Raw genomic sequence first — 17,887 nt, forward strand, 5'->3', positions numbered from 1 at the left:
TATTAACTTTTGAGTACCTCGCTCACTTTCATTTCTTCTTGCATTTCTGCCACCGCTGTCTTGCCGATAGAAATTATTTTCGTTCTCCATAAAGTGGGCTGTTCCTGGCACAAAGCACTGCTCCTAGCGAAATGTTGCAATCAAACATTGCTTTTCGCTGCTTCTCTTTTGCAGCACCAGGGTTGCCAAGCATGGCATGCGATTCACCATGCCAGTACCATAACATCATGAATGATTGCAGGCATGATAATTCAGAGTAACAGTGCTAAATTTATATTTTCTCTGAAATTTCAGAAAGCGTATTACGGTTGACAAAGTTTCTGTGATAGGTCCTTTTTTTTAATCACACCTGTTTGTTCCAGAAGCACCCCATTCCACAGAATGCGTGACTGGTGTTCATTGCTTGTACTAACACAGCAGAAGCACCAGTGGTGCAAGCAATTAATTCCACAACCTACAAACTGTGCCGAGTTTGGGTTTCTCGAGTCATGGCTGTTGCTCTGCTCTTTTGCAGTTAGCAGCGTTGGCAGAAGTGGCCACAAATAGCGGTGTATGGCATGTATGCCATTGCAGAATAACCAAAGAGACCAGCAAATAAGAATCAGTGGGTTTGTGCAATGCAGCACTCTTGACAACAGACACCACATCTACAGCTCGGTGTGTGCACGCAATTTTCCACAAGCTCTCACGGTTTCCAAACTTATGAACGTGACTATACATGGATATCGATAAAGTGGACAGAGAAAAAGGAGCTGCATGGGGCACTGCACATCCACGAAGTTTTCTTTTCTTCTGGTTTCATGTCCCTCACCCTTGTATTGCAAATTTAACTTTGATATATCTTTTGTTGCTTAAATTTGCAATGGAAGAAAATAACATTTAATTTCTTGTGCTTACACCTTTGGCTTTACTGTCTGTTTCCTTGATACGATATGTACGTAACTAATTTTTTTGTGTTTTTTTGGGTGCCTGCATGCGTATGTGTGTATGTCTGTAACATTGATCTTAAAAGAGACATCAAATGCTTTTAATTAAGTCAGTTTCTTGCCTTTGGTGATATTAATTTTAGCAGTTTGTCTTGAATTAGCAATTCGTTAACTCTTCATAAAATACATTTTGCAATATTTGCACACTCGCAGCAGAGAACCAGTCCCATAAAAGTCGTTTTTTATTGATGTGTGTGTTTTAATTTTGCAGTGCAGTTCAACCCCCCTTTGAAAGGCATGCGCCGGGGAGTAGTTGTACCATATATGAATGTATCCTATAAGAGGAAGCACACGTTCTCATTTTCTGAACAACCTCTAATATTCAAATGCCTGTTACGTCAGTGCCTCTTCTAAAGGAGTTCAACAGTGCTAACTTTATATACTTCTGTATGCAGGAAATTTCATCTGTGATGTTATGCTATCAGCAACTCATTCTGACCTGGCTATCCTCAACTCTGGTACACTGCGGTCAGATCGAATTCATCGGAAGGGGGCCTTCACTATGCGTGATCTGGTCACCGTCTTGCCCATGATGGACTCGCTGATTGTGCTTAGTGCTACTGGTATGAATGGTGGCCTCCATGCCAATCTTTGTTAATCAAAATAAAAAGCAAGCTCTTTTGTTAATTTCACATCAAGACTAATATCACATAGGTAAAAATTTTGAAGGCATTAGTGTGACCGAAATGTGCGTTTTAATTATGTAGTCCCACATCTTTGTACGCTTTGTTGGAAAGTATATGTTTAAGTCATGCAGTTTTGATTACCATTGCTTGTGGCATTATTGTAAACAATATTTATTCCTATCAAATCTCATATTTATTCATATCAAACTACTTATTCAGGAAATCAGGTTTTGTCTTTTCATCCTGCTCAGGGTGATCTCTAGTGTTGCGTAGTTGCTACTATGTTTTTTTGCTACTAGTTGTAGCTTTCAATATTAAAGTGAAAGCTGTTGTGAGATCACAACTCAGGTCATGCACAGTTGTCCGCCGCCGCCGCGGGTGTCCGTAACCACATGGCGCGAAATTAGAAAAAAAAAACAACCTAGCACCAAGGACACAGTGGGGCTCGAAACTCGGGTCTGCTGGGTGCCAGCCCAGTAATCTACCACTGAGCTACACTGGTGCTTGTGACTTGTTGGCAAAACTAGCACCAAAGACACAGTGGGGCTCGAACCCGGGTCCACTGGGTGCCAGCCCAGTATTCTACCACTGAGCTACGCTGATGCTTGTGACTTGTTGGCGAAATTGCCTTAGGCAGGCTTGATGTCGGGAAAGCAATGGCGTTAATACGACTTATAAAGCATTTTAATACGGCAAAAGAACTACCAGTCGTCACACAATGCGAATAGTGTAACGAGTGAGCTGTGCAATGCTCCAACCCATTACAAAAGCTTGTTCTTGTTCCCCTATTAACTGTGGCTCATACCCACTTCAGCCATAATTCCTCACCGTCATCAGCCACTGCGTGAATAATTGGCATGAAATTCCTTGCAAGTGTTTAGAGGATACCACGCTTCTCAGAATAATGACAAAAAATAGCATAGCGAATGCTGGCCTACTACCCAAAAATTTATGATTAATACCCTAGTGGGTATCAAGCACAAGTGTGCTTGCAGTAGTTACCCAATGAGTGTTTTGAAAAGGCTCTGAAAGGTCGCTCTTCTAGCTTTGACTGTGCTGCGTCTTCCGTGCAGGTCTGGCGTTTTTTTTTTATGCTCTTTTTAATTGGTGTAACAAATGGTCATTTCTGTTTCCCTTACAGGAGACCAAATTTTGCAAGCTTTGGAGAATGGTGTTTCTCAGTACCCCAAGTTGGAAGGTCGCTTTCCTCAGGTATCGGGAGTCAGTTTTGCCTTCGACCCCAAGAAGCCACCTGGCCAACGAATAGATCCCCAGTTTGTGAGAATAGGGGATGAACCTTTGGACAAAAATCAGGTACTTACCGATCTAAAATCTTGGTTATTTCCATAAAAACTTGCATGGTGTTCACCATTAATGCTGAAGGACAGTTTTATGGACTGGATGCAATTTATCTTATAGGCTACACATGAACAAAATTGATTCAAATATTAGCATAAAGTTATGTAATATCAGATCAAATTTTGCAACATAATAATAATAATTCTTAAGATTTAACATTTGAAAACCATGATATGATAATGAGAGATGCTGTAGTAAAGGGCTCCAGAAATTTCGACCTCCTGGGGTTCTTTAACATGCACGTAAAATCCAAGTACATAAGCCTCAAGCATTTTCGCCTCCATCAAATATGCTGCCGCTGCGGCCAGGATTCGATCCCGCAACCAATTTTGCAACTTTGATATCATATGTCTTGTATCGTCTACGAGAAATGATGTCAGTGATATATTGCACCGAATATTGTGGAAACATTGTGCTTTATGCTCTCTGTGAATTTTACTTTTTTGTAATGTTGTGCTCTAGCATTTTATCACTGGCTTGCACAAGTTTCTATGCGCTGTTCTTGTACAGTCATTTACAAAAAAGGACTAAAAAAATACTTGGCTCATATTTACTACATTTTTCTTACATTTTTATAACCTGCTACATCTATTCATTATTTCTACAGTGATCTTGTCATTTAATTGCTATCTTAGTTGCAGCTGCAGGGACAATAGCCAATGAGACAACATATGTAAAAACCTTGATTATAATACTACTGCATGTACAGTCGAATCTCGATAATTCGAACTCGAAGGGGCCTGAAAATTCATTTGAAATTAAAGAAGTTCAAATTAATGAAAGCTAAATGAATTAAGGGCTCACTATGCATTGGCGTATGTGCATTGAGCCAACACATGAGAGGGAAGCTTCAGAAGACTTACATTTATTCACAAATCACAGGACATCCGTCATTAATTGAAGTACTGGAATCGGTGATGCGCGCCTGCACACATTTGCTTTACAGCGAATCAATCAATTTCGCACGCAGTTTGCAAAGCATTTTAACTTTGGCTTCAGCGTTTTCCTGGCAGGAGAAGTAGTGTGAAGCTAAGTCCAGTGCCAACACTCTCTAAAGACGGCGGCAACGACTGCGTCTCTGCTGCTACCCTCTGCTCCGCAGCCGGAGCATGGCCAACACATGACGAGAAAGAAGGAGCGTCTCCACGCGGGGCAAGGAGTAGATCGGGGTTTCAGAGAGAACCAATACTCGACGGCACCTTTTTTTTTTTTTTTGCTCTCTAAAAACATAGAGACCCTTATTCTTTTAACGGGCGGCGCTGAAAGGACAAGGGTCTCTACGTTACGTGGCAGGCACGGGAAAGGGGAAGCGTGGCACTGGTGCATTGTAGATGGGCGAGCCAACTCTCCGCGATAGCTTTCTTTCTTTTTTTTTCCCTCTCTCTCTTCGCGTGCAGCATTGAAAGGAGAAGGGTCTCTACGTGGCAGGGACAGAATAGGGAGAAGTGTGACACAGGTGCATCGCAGATCGGCATTTGAGAGAAAGCAAACATACCACCGCAGCCTTTTTTTTTTCCTTCTTTGCGCACAGCGTTGAGGTGTCAGAGGTGCCGTTGCGGTATTCGGCGTGGTACTGAGAGCATTTTCAGAGCGCGGTATGTTCGAGTTAACCCTCGCAAGTGCTTGGCGTTGGAATTACAGGGCTTTTTCGCCCATTGGAATACACACAGCTTTGACAGGACCACAGCGTGGTTACTGGAAGTTCGAATTAAGCATGTTCGAATTAATGACATTCGACGGTATATGACAAAGTTTAGTAGCTGCTTACATATTTAGCCAAATTAAAAGCAGCTATTTTGATCTTGCAACGACACTGTTTATTCCTGTGAAATATAGGTGTAGCTGATGCACATGATTCATACTATTTATGGCTAAACTAAATTTGAGTTTAGTGTATATACAGAAATAGCTAAAAATGCAAACTGTTCGGGAAACTGTTCGGTTGCCTGTAACCATTCCACCAAGAGGTTGTTGGGCCCAGAATTCAATGACATTAATATGCAGCATTCAAACTGTCCTGTTCTTACTAAAACTTCTAGCAACTCTTTGCTCCCTGCTTATTCCTCTCTTTAAAAGGCTGAGGAGATGATAAAGCTGAGTGTTTGCATTGTCTTTTAAACACTTGTTCCAATGTAATACAGTCGATGTCGGATATATCAAACGGGAAGGGTATTGTGGAATATTTCGATATATCGACAATTTGGAGTACAAAATATGCATATTCAAGGCCTAAATTAAAGCATTTCAGGCCTCGGAAGTGGTTACAAGAGCTAACATAATGATTTTCTCACAGTTTGATGAAGAACAAGGTGTGAACTGCAAGTTACCACACTTTATTTCACATGTAAATAGTCCGTAAACTTGTCTCGCTTCTTGTGTGCCATCAAATTCCAGTCATCCTCAATATTATTAAAAATTTTTAAATAAGCGAATTCAACTCCTTCAGCCTCAACAGCATTGATTGACACGAAACAGCGATGCGAGCTTAGTAGTGCGGCAAATGGTTGGTTAATTAGCGGCGGCAGCGATGGCATATTCATAACCGCATGGGTACACTTCTGCAGCACTGGCAAGGGCAGGCACGATCTAAGCATCGACGCAGTCAGGAACAGCTACGTCGTGATCTGCACCGATAAGTCGCTCACTGCCCGAGATGGTGCCCGGAAACGCTGATAAGTTGCACCGAGGCACCATATGCCAGCGGTCATGATGCACCCGAAGTCGTCACCTGACCCTCAAGCAAAGTTTAAGATGGTGCTCTACTTTACGTTCCTCCAAGCACCAGTGATAACTTTTTATCGCTACATGCGGGTCAACGTTCACTTCAACTCCAGAATGAGAATTTATCAGGAACGCGGCAAAAAAGCGCATAAGACATCGTCGAGTTTCTACAGTCGACATGACGGTGATATCGATATCACTAGGGCCCTTGTAGCTGGAAGCCGCTGCTTTCAACTGCTTTTATGCGAAAAGCTAGAAAGAATGTAGCCTCCGAGACGTGCATTTTAAAATCGAAAACGCCAAAAATACGTCACGAGGCTACACATCTCGAAGTCCAGGCTTTTCAGGCTCGTGTGCTATTGTGTGCTAGCAAGGAAGGGAATGCGAACATTTCAACGAGATTGTTGAGTCACTTCGCAGTCTCATTTTGGTGTCCTCGGCAATCAGTCTTTTTTGGAGAATACTATGCTCGCGCGTTGAAGACCTGCAGATCGCGCATCAAACATACCGGTCTACTCGCAAGCGCCGCGCAACGAACCAGATAAGTGTGATGGAATAATACTGCGATTTCATCAGCCGTGCATGGAAGGGGATCAGAACTTGTTAGAACACGACCAAATATTGATCAATATTTGCTAGTAAAAATGTACTTTCTAGGCTTCGGCGCAATGCTGCTTTTGATATAAGAGATGTCCCGCTGTGCGGGAGTTCAATATGTATACAGGCGCACCCATTCCGTACTTTTGCATAGGAAATTCAAAGGGATTTCTGAACTGTTCGATGTAGCCAATAATTCGATATATCCAAGTTTGATATATCCGGGATCGACTTACACGGTGTGTGTGAGTGGGGTAAAGTGAAGCTATAATTTTCTTGAGTAACTTCTTACCGGGTGCTATTGAAAGTTCAGGCTGTGCATTCGGATGTTGTGAAGTGACCCTGATGGAGTGGTCTGCCATGATCGATAAAAAAAAAAACTTAAGAAGACAGGATTGGGAGCAAATGGAAAGCATAATCACATTTCACACATGCTGGCTGCCCTTTTCATAGTAGCAGCACTCCCTCTCAGTGTTTCAACCAGTATGTGCAAGTGATATTTCACCCCTGCATTTTACCATTTTGGATCCAAAGGCCCATGTGGTGTTTATTTCATGACCCCACCTCTGTTCTCGAGACTCCCTTCATTTCTTGGTGCTCAGCACACTTATAGAGGTAGTTTTTGTATTTTCTGAATTTCATAGGAATGTCTGAGTTTGCATTTCTACTGGTTAGTATTTGCGCGCAACAGGCAGTACATGTTGCGACTAATGGGGAGAGTGGCCTCTCGACAAAAGCATTATGTTATCATTAGGGTTAGAAGGCATTATTGTTCTCATGATATTTGTTTCTCAGCATTCTACAGCTTGTACAGTCATACCTTTTATCCTCACTGCTTTTTTTTAGACTGCTCTTACTGCTGTGTGTTTTCTTGAGTGAGCATGTACTGCATTCGTGTGTTCTTTCCACGTCTTATATGTATGATTGACAATGATGTTTTTTCAGTATAATGTGAACGCATACAAAATGATGTTAAAAATATTTTCTCTCTTTTTCTTATTGTTTGAAACAGAAATATAGATTGGTTACAAAAAACTATCTTGCTCAGGGAAAAGATGGCTATGATGTGTTCAAGGAGTGTGAAGTCTTGGTGCGTATGTTTATATTCCTCCATTTATTCGTCTCTTGCATTGGTGGTATGTCGATACCCCCAACAAGGGCAGTAAAAGCACAGAAAATCTGTATCTCCTGTAAAATGCTCTTACATTTAAAACTGAATCAGGAAACAGAGAATAACATGGCTTGGTAAGGAAATTCAAGCGACAGAAAGCAATACAGATTAGTAAGACTTTAGTAGTATAAAACAGTGCAAGTTAAAAAGATTCATGACTGTAAAATCAAGCTTTAATTAAATGTCAGACGTAATAGAAATCAAAAGTGATAGCCCAAACATTGCTTATCAGCTAAAAAATGTAGAGTACTATTATAGTATAAATGAAAGCGGGCAGGACTATGTTCATGTGCTTGAAGCAAAGCCCGTGTAGCATGTGCATGCAATCAAGGGATATAGCTGTTCAAGCATGGCACTTTTTTGATCTGAATGAAAATTAATAGATAGTTTATGATTAAAATACTATGCTACAGTTATATGGACAAAAGGAGTTCGGGAGGACACATGTTACAAAGTGGACACAACAAGCACGAACTATCAACTGAATTTATTGAAAATGTTAACTTTTCTAGCTTTACTAAATAGGGCATTTTTTGACCATAAAACACATCTTTTCTGTGTCTAAATTGAATCTCACTATTTTTTGATTTTGGGTGAACCACCATATTTACAATCATAGAATGAAAGACTAGATATATCCTGCTAGGATTTTGCCTATTTACATGTTTCATAAGTATCCAGTGTAGTCAAATGGACAGACTGCCCTACATAGACTACTCCAGCCTGTAAATCTATAGAGTTGTTAATATAGTATGTGTTACTAAAAACTTATGAAGTTAATGCTATGCAGAGAAAGCTGAATGAAAAGAAATTTGATAGAGGTTATATAAAGCATGGTGCTGTGTCAGAGTAGATTTTATGTCAGTCTGGATAAATCAAACTCAAAAAAAAAAAAAAAGAATGAAGTAAGTGAGGATGAATTTATCAAGAATTCAAAATACAAAGTACGCATACAACTGAACCCCTCAATAATGAAAACTCTCAAGAACGAAATTCTCACAACAATGAAGAAATCTGGCTTTGATGCTGAATGTCCATGGAGTTCCAATGCATTTGCTCCTCTCCACGATGAAGAGATTGAAAAACCACACCCACAATAACAAAAGTTTTTGGCACTGGTCCGCGACATCTTTTTCAACCCATGAGCTTTATGGTAAGCCAGAAGTTCAAAAATTGCAGCAGCACTTATTTGACAAGTGGGGCCCATAAGCTTCTGCCATCAAGCATCGGTGTGACCATCGTGGTTTACATTTGGCAAAGTGATGATGATAGCAACGTGACTTCTTTTTTCTGCTGAGAACAGTTTTTCACTGACACCCCTAGTGAATACTGCGTCGGTGTATGAGGTTTCAAAACCCAGAAAAGTGACGTAATGCTGACAAACATCTGCGGCATGTATCTCTATATGCACGCTGGGATCTCCTGTGCCTTGTTTACATATAGTACTGTTTGGCCTTTCGAAAAGATATTTACTATTAAAAAGTGTAAGGTTTCGACGATTCAGGAGAAGTTCAGAATCATCCCCAAATTTGCAAAACGAAGAGAAATGGCAGTTATTGCTGAGGAGTGGTCAATTAAGCTGTGGTGCTCGACATGTAAAGCTCACTAAGAGCAACGTAAAACAGAGCAAGATTGGCAACCTTCTTAAATAAATTTTCAGCCTTCAAAGTAATTGGTGTGCATATTTTTGTATTTTTGCAATATTGAAATTCTAACAGGAACGCACAAAGGTTGCTTCCCCTGCAGTTTTGTTATTGAGGGTTTCAACTGTATCTAGAACAGGAACGTCCTGGGCTAGTATTCTCATATTTCTAGTGTGTGATCATTGTGCTTGGAAACAGAATGGTTTTTTTACTGACATTTTTGTATACATGCTTACTTTATTGCAGAGTGCTTGAAAGGATTACTCTTACTCTTGTTTTCTTTGCTGTAAATATTTGACAATCATTCCCAGCTAAATTCTTTCACTTCAATTTGGAGGTGAATGAAAGTTCTCTGTGCACATAGTGCAGTGCTATGCTGTTGTATAGGATTTCCCAGTGCATGTTTAAACTCCTTGATACAGAATTTGACATATCCAAATTCAATATATGTGGTTTCATATATATTCCAGCCATTATATATACTTTCATGTTGGGCAGACTAGTCAAAGCCTCAACCTTAGTTTAGTTTCAATGAGCACAACCGGGATCAGGTGTGCTGATAGGATGCTATTTAAGGTTTTGTCCAATCATTGCAATTGTACTCTTAAATTTGTAGAGAGTCAACTTCTATTACACGATCATGTTGTCCTTTGTGAGCTCACAGTATTTTATATTTGACATTTATCGAATGATTCCACAATCGTGAACAGGATAGTGGTGGCCCATGACTCGGGTAACCACTTCAATTCATCCTACAGTTCTTGTAAGTACATAAGATGCCCAAAACACTTGACCTCTACTTAAACAAGTGAGGTAACTTTTGAACATCAAAAGGGCACCCTGGTACCCTTTTTTTTTCCACTGACACTGCATGTTCTGAAAAACGTTGTTTTTCTATCAATGTCATAGCGATGATGGCAATGGCAGCTGTAAGGCTGGCATATAGTATATTTATCCTTTCTGTTCTGCTGTATTTGGTATAAAGGAATTTCACACTCACAGATGCTATTGCACACCCTGTCACAAATTATTGAAACCGATAGTAGGCAAAGAAGCCAAGGAAGGCATAAAGGAACATTATTAAGGTGAAAACCTTAGATGCCTCTTTAAACACGAGAATTGACTTGTGTCCCACATCGCAGTCCCCCATCAGTAAACGTCACCACAAGTGATGCAAAAAATCATCATGTGACAAAATCACCGTGATGTCACTATGTGATGCCATCACATGACATTGCTTGGTCAAAGGTGGGTTGATCTTGGAGGCAGTGCGAATCAAGGTGAGGTGCTGAAGCTTCCGATCTTTGTGGCATTGCAAAATCAGGTTAGTTGAATAAAGCTTCCAAGGGGGTCGATCCAAGGACTGGTTGGAAAGGAAGCTGTTGGTGACGTTCCTGATAGCCCACTGATATGTATGCGATTCCAAACCTGTAGCCTAATATATACGTAATCTTTTGTGTAGTTACATCGCTGCATCTGACACCTACAACTTATTTGCATATTTACATTGCTCCCTTAGGACCTAACACACAAACTTGTAGTGTGCATTGTCACTTCATGAATATCGAGCGGTAAAGGTACTGAGTATATGTGAAACAAGAATCTCTGCCTAGCAGAAAAAGAAGATGGCTTTTGCCTTTGAGTCAACTGAGGCAGATGCATAAGGGACCCTCGGAGTCTTCATAGTCTTTTTTAAATGCGTTGTAGGAATTATGATATAAGTGTGAAAAAATTGAAGTGGATGAAAATATAACTTGGTGCCAGCAGAGACCTGATCCTGCAACCTTCAGATAACACATTCGATGCTTAAAGGGACACTAAAGTCAAATAACAATTTATGTCAAAGTGAAAGCTCAGTATATGGCATCTAAAATGACAGTATTATCAACAGAAGTGCCCTATTTAACGAGAAATTAATGTTGAATTTCAATGGCGGAGTCACAGCAAGTTTTTCTGCTCCTTTTGGGGCAAGTGTGTTCCAGTGGCAGAGTGAGAGCGGGAGTCGAGTGTTCCATTGAGAGAGCTGGTGTGGATTCAGAGAGGAAGTGACTTCGTGGAGCAGGAAAAGTTGCTCCACTGAAATCGGAGGAGTGGAATGGAACTCGGCGTACTGTACTACCGTTACAATGACGGCACGGGGTGTTCGACCGCTGTGTGAATGACCCCTAATACATTCGCCCGCTTGGGGGTGCCGCCGCTGTCACTTGTTTTGGCAGTAATGGTGGACGACATAGCCGACTGGGCAAATCAATTCGTCACAGAGTGACAGGCAACGACCGCGTACGAAGAATTCGACAGTGGAATTAGCGGGATGGAATACTGCACGCAAGTTATGAGCAACTCAAAGACTTCCGCTTGTACCTTGCTCCCCATATTTGCTCAGGCAGTGCGGATTGTGTTCGAGTCGCGGATTTGGAGGTGTTGCTCTACGCCAGAGTCGAGGGCTCACTGGCAAAATTCGTCGGTTGCTCCTACTCCCCCATTGGAACTCAACGTAAGGTAAATGCATGAGAACACATGCTCCACAAGTAGGACATTCGCAAAATGATCCCGATGACATTAGACTTACTGCCTACAATTAATCACTAGTAATTGAACTAGCTGCACTAAATAAAGAACCTTCCATGAATCAAAAGAGGTAATAAAATGGTGCTTGTTCGTTTCTGTTTGATTCATGAAAAAAAGAACCGCCGGACGTTACTATAGAGAACGGCGCGAGTGGCTCAAAAGTTCAATTTTCGCCTGGTTAAGCTGGAAAGGTCTTGCCATCTAGTGGAGCGCAGATCAACCAAGCACGCCTACCATCATGGAGGCCATGGCTAAAAATTGTTCAGTGGCCGTTGTTGCTGCTGTGGCTCCCGCTACTTTCGCTCTGCTGCTCAGTAAAGTCAGGCAACGGTGGCCGCTCAGTAAAGCCAGGCAAGGTTGTGCACAGCAACAGTGACGTGAGACCGCCACTTTCAGGTGGGGGGATCTGAAATGCGCTAATGCGATGTGTACCACTAAAACGAGATTTTATTTCAAAATAAGCATTTCCTTGGCGCAAAAGTAGCACTACCAGGTTTCTGGACCACTATTTCAGCAACTAACATCGACTTAACAGTGTTTCTTTAAGGTTGTGGCTAACAAACAAAAGCAAGCCCTTAATATTCCCTTTTTTTCATTAATTTATAGCAAGGGTCTAGTTCAGGCAGACGTGATGCCTTCTCGCTAATATGTGAGAGCTTATTGGTCAGATTCCAGCTACTAAAAAGATCATGGGCTACCGGCCGCCAGCTGGCAAAAAAAAGTGTTTCACACTTGCCATCATGGGTGCGAGTAGGACTAACACTCCCAAATTTGCATGGACAGATATACCTAATCAAGTGGGCGGGAGAACGACCGCTGCCATAGCTCACTTGGTAGAGCATTGGACAGATTATTCAAAGGTTGCAGTGTCGGTCCGTGCCGGGAACAAGTTGTTATTCCTGGCAGAGATCAATCCACTTTTAATTTATTCACACACGTACTACTCCCACTCATATTACTCACGCTCATAATTACTTCAGTACAGTTAAAGGACTACAAATCATGCCCCGTGTACCTTTTTTGGCTTCATTACTGTTGGTTTTTATTAAGATTGTGTGTAAAAAGAAAATGAGCCCTTAAAATTTCTATTCTTTTGTTCCTGCTACATGTTGTCACACATGCGGCAGTCGTCTCGTATGGCTAGTTGGTCTGGGCACGATTGAAGTATATATATATGTGCAGTCATGGCTTAGTGATTAGAGCATTTATCTGGCAAGCTTACAGATCAAGGTTCATTTTTATCACTGGATGCATAATATAATTGTTTTTTTAGCTTTATCTGAGTGTTTGGCACATAAATCTATTTTTTTTAAGCTTGAAGTATTCACCTAGACAACAGGAGCATCTAGCAGCCATGTTCGTGAAAGTTTTGCAGGACACACACAAAAAAAAAGCTGCACTTTATTACAGAGATCATGCATTTTTACTGCTTGTTTTGTTCCGAAGTTTCTCTGGATTGGCCGAAACTTATTTTTCTAGAAGATACGTTGACACCTTCACTGTTCTCTTAATGCTATCGAGACAGGTACCGAGGGGGGAGGTCACAATTTTGATTAAGCACATGTGTGTTAATAATGTGCAGTTTGAATGGATGAATGAGTGGGGCTAATTTTAGGATCAAAATAACAAGTGCTAGCCCAGGGCATTGTATAGGTCCATGTGGAGGCCTTTGTTTGGATTAATATTAAATGAAAAGTGCAATTCTATAATTGAAATTCTATGATTATATAGAGCTGAATTTATGTAAATCCACTGTTTTAAAGTTATATTTCATGTGCAAAAGGAAGAACAGTGAAAATTTAGGGGCTTTATTTTTTTAGACACAGTATTAATGAGAACTTACAGACATAAATGCAAGGGAAAGTATAGAGAATGATTCCATTAGTGATTGTAATGTAAACGTGAAGAAATAAAAGGGCACGAAAAGATAACTTGCTACTGGTGGGGACTGAACCAGCGACCTTTAAATAACGCATCAAATGCTGTACCAACTCAGCTACTTTCCACTATGAGATGGTGAGTGTGGTACGAGCCCTTAAATTGACACTTCCTTCATTTATAGCAAAGGTCTCGTTCTGGCAGATTTGATACCTTCAGGTGGTACGCGAGGAATTATTGGTCAGCTGCCAGCTTGCATACCTGCCAAGTCTCCTGGATTGGCCGGGAGACTACTGGATTTGGACCGTTTCTTTGATTTGTACGGTTGTCATGAAAATTTCCCGGAAATTGAAATTTTTGTGCCTGATCCGGCCGCTTTGACAAAAAAAGCAGCTCAATCCGTTTCAGGCTTTTCGAACCTACCCATTTTATTATGAATGAGTTTTAGAAGCGTTCATCTAAACGTACAGTAAAATCTATGCGAAACCGCAACAGAGACGAATTCGTAAAATTCTTCAGCGAAATTCTACTATGTCTATTGGGTCTAAATTCGAATGATCCGAACACATTTCCTAATCCCGGCGGGTGATACGAACTTTAGTACAGAAATTGTTGAATGAAGGCCGAGAGCAGAGTATTTGAAGCTTCGGAAGTACGCCTGCGACCGGCGCACGCACTGCCTTCTACAGTGTGGGTGATTGTCGTTGCCACAACCGCTGTCGACGAAATCGTGGTCGCTTTTCACGCGATCTTGTATAACTGACAAGAGTCCCAAAAGTGTGCGCCCATCGAACGCTCAACCAGTGCACGGGGGTTGAAAAAAGGAACTACCATGTGCCGCAACCGTCGCGCACAACATCGTGGTCGCGGCGGCGCGATAGCGATTTACGAGCTCCGAGGACATGCAGCGGTAGACTAAAGGTAGTAAATGCATAAAAAAGTCACAGTTTCGCCGCAAGGGCGAAGCAATGAATGCGACAGGAACAACTTGGAATGTCACACTGAGAACGGCAAGCAGATCGAAACTTGCAGCGCGCTGCTCAGCACAAATGAGGCACGAAAACAATACACACAAGATGAGAGCAAACTAACTGCATTTACCGCTCGACACGTAACGCGCTTTTTAAAGAATAAAAAAGCGATGCTCGAAACATAATCAAAAGTACGGATGAGTACAAACTAACAACTGTCCCAGTTATATCTCGTTGTGCATGAAAAGCGCGCTCTTTTCGCAAATGGGGCCTGTGCATAGACCGAAGATACCTTTGTGGGCCCGGCAACTAACCCAATTGTTCCAGTGAAAGCCGAAGGCACACGATTCTCCCCACCGAAAGATAAGCGCGTGCACAAACATAAACTCCCCCCCCCCTTATCTGCAGGGCAGCTGGGCACCTAGTGCGGGCGGCTTTTTTTTTCCTTTCCAGAGTGTTAATATATACATAGATATATACATATACGGTGAATAACGGCGGCGACAGCAAAAAACCAGCCTAGACTGTCAATAGCAAAGGGGCCAGACGCGTTTTGCCGTTCCTGTCAAAAGAATCTAGTAGAGAGCAAAGATTTGACCCGCGCTTTTGCGGCAGCCAGCTGCGCCGTCACGTTCGTTCATGTGTGCCCCAGTAAGACATACACGAGCTGTTTTGATGGAAATAAATTCTACAAGTTGTGTTGATCCTTTGAGATTCTCGTCTTAGTGGGAAACCCTACCTTTGTGTGTTCGGCCACTTCAAGCCGACTGCAACGCCGATGTTTGCGCTTGCGATTGAAACTCTCGACGCCCTCTTGTTTTTCGTGATGTTTATTTGTTTGTTTCTCCTTGGAGGTTTTTTTTTGGTGCCGAAAAAAAAATAGGAGCAAATAATTCAGTACCCCCTCCCCCTGCTGCAGAAAATTTCCCGGATTCAGAATCCTTGAACTTGGCAGGTATGAGCTTGTAGTAAGGTCATGAGCTACAGGATGCCAATAGGAAGAAAAGAGTGTTCCACACTCGCTGTCATGGCTACTTGGGATGCTTGTATACTGACACTCCCATGTTTAAATGCACATATATACCCCATAAAGTGGACGGGGGGTATGACCGCTGCTGTAGCTCGGATGGTACAGCATCAGATTTATTCGAAGGTCGCATGTTCGGTGCCTACCAGCAGCAAGTTATCTTTTCGTCCACTTCGTGGCACCATTGTCTGTTAGTTCCCATTTCATGTGAAGGAATTAAAAGTATGCTTTTGGGGATGTGTCATATTGATAAATCTTGTGGCGCATGTGTTGATTGATTGATATATGGGGTTTAACGTCCCAAAACCACTATATGATTATGAGAGACGCTGTAGTGGAGGGCTCCAGAAATTTCGACCACCTGGGGTTCTTTAACGTGCACCCAAATCTGAGCACACGGGCCTACAACATTTCCGCCTCCATCGGAAATGCAGCCGCCGCAGCCGGGATTCGAACCCGTGCGTGGCGCATGCATAAACCAGCCTTTGATTGTACTACATTGAGGGGAACTAATATACATGAGCTATAACACTGAATTACAGTCATTTTGGGCTTTGTTGTGAAGATTGGCAGCACACATGAATAAATTCTGAAAGGCTAACTTGACCTATTTTGTACTGTCTGTTCTTTTTTCTTTACAGTTGAGAGACGATGAAAGCCCTGAATTGTGCACAGCCGTGCAGAATCACTTCCAAGCAGTCCGCATCCTCACTGGTGTGGCCCACCCCCGCACACACCACCGCCAGAGTTTGGTCTGCCTGTCTCGACGGTATGCTGGTTTTTACATTTGGCACTTTTTTCAAGTATTACGGTGTGAAAAAAAAGTGATGTATCAAGACTGGCAATTTCACACTTCTGTGTAACTAGTGTGTTCGGTCTAGGTTTGATGTAGAAGGTTTAATACTTTTCTGATGTACCCTTTGTGTGTGTGAATTCATCTCTGCTTTAAATGCTAACTCTCATGTTACATCTTCAGAATGAGCAGTGTTATGTCATGATGCTACTCTCACTGTAAGTCGAAGCTTATAATTTGCTTTATCCACTATAACTCAGTGCTGCGGGACACTTGAGCTATATGTTTCCATGCCACCACCACTTGTAATGTAGAAACTGTAGAAACGGCATGCCACCAGCATCTGAAAGAGTGGTGGCACTGGGAAGTCGCGATCGTCAGGGCTCTGTTTCTGTGGCAGCATGGAGAGAAGCCAAAAAGACTGTTGTCTTATAAAAGTGAGATCTGCTATAGAATTTGCCATCTTTGAACTTTTGCATGAAATTCTGACAGCCCTTGAATGCTACTTAATCGCACATGTAGACACGTGTCGTGAATGTCATCTTCTCTTGAAATTGTGATGAAATGTATCAGCTCTGAAAAGATGCACGCATGTTCAGCCATGTTGTGCTGCATAAGCGTCACCTTCAGGTACCTGCTGGGCTATCTTATGAAGCTCTCTCTTTCTGTGGCGATAAGCTGAAGGAGAAAAGCTTGGACATAAGTGTAAGATATGTTTATGAAACACATTAAGGTGCAGAAAGCTTGAGGGCAAGAGATAATAAGTATAAGTGTGGTTTTTAAATGTGGGTCATAAAAGTCGGTTCAATCTCAAACAGCTTGAACAGTGTATTAAATGGCTTCTTGTTGAATGAGTGCATGCCACAATAAAGCACTCTATTCAAGTCTGAGGACTTGGCGAGTCACAATGATTGAGCTTATATGTCATGAATTAAAATAAATGCACTGTTTGCTAATTGGTAGGTTGCTTTCACTCAAAAAAGTTCTTCAATAGGCAGGTGTTGCAAAGCAACCCAGAGGGCTTTAACAGTGCAAGCATGTTTCCAGAAAATGAATAAAGGAAGTTGGAACTGAGTATATATTTTTTTTCAATTCTATAAAGACACAGTCTTGTGCGAACTTGTGAAGACGTCACCATGAAGCCACCGTTGAAGCGAGGTCTCAGCCTTGATGCATCAGCAAGAAGGGGGCTGTTTCGCCAGCGGCAAACTTCGCTTGAAGACGTTGAGCACGAGACATGCAAAATGGAGCCGAAGGTTGAGAACCGCATAGTCATTTTTACAGAAGAAGTAAGCTTTTTATTCTGTCAGTTTCTATAATTTCTGTACTAGTGAAGCCACTATACTTGCAGGCAAATTTCATATGTCTGCTACAGTCTTGATAATTAACATGCAACGAATTATAGCATATAGTGCCATCTTGCCACTGGTTGCATGCTTGAAATTATGAAATTTTGTTTGTGTCACCATGTAAGGTTGGAAAGTATAGTCAGAGCATTTAATATTGTACAAGTGTGAAGCCTTTATAATGGGGTGTGATGTCCTTAA

General features: G+C 41.7%; 1 protein-coding gene across 1 annotated transcript in view; it reads left to right on the plus strand.

The window, feature by feature from the left end:
* The window catches only part of LOC119177005 (snake venom 5'-nucleotidase), an 82,296-nt gene that overhangs the window by 58,314 nt on the left and 6,095 nt on the right, over positions 1 to 17,887 (plus strand). The window contains exons 10-14 of the mRNA XM_037428347.2: positions 1,382 to 1,549; positions 2,754 to 2,926; positions 7,302 to 7,379; positions 16,189 to 16,316; positions 17,443 to 17,629. Coding sequence (XP_037284244.1) covers positions 1,382 to 1,549; positions 2,754 to 2,926; positions 7,302 to 7,379; positions 16,189 to 16,316; positions 17,443 to 17,629 — 734 coding nt within the window. The remainder of the gene's footprint in view (positions 1 to 1,381; positions 1,550 to 2,753; positions 2,927 to 7,301; positions 7,380 to 16,188; positions 16,317 to 17,442; positions 17,630 to 17,887) is intronic.

Source organism: Rhipicephalus microplus, chromosome X, assembly GCF_043290135.1.
Source record: "Rhipicephalus microplus isolate Deutch F79 chromosome X, USDA_Rmic, whole genome shotgun sequence".
Taxonomy (NCBI): domain Eukaryota; kingdom Metazoa; phylum Arthropoda; class Arachnida; order Ixodida; family Ixodidae; genus Rhipicephalus; species Rhipicephalus microplus.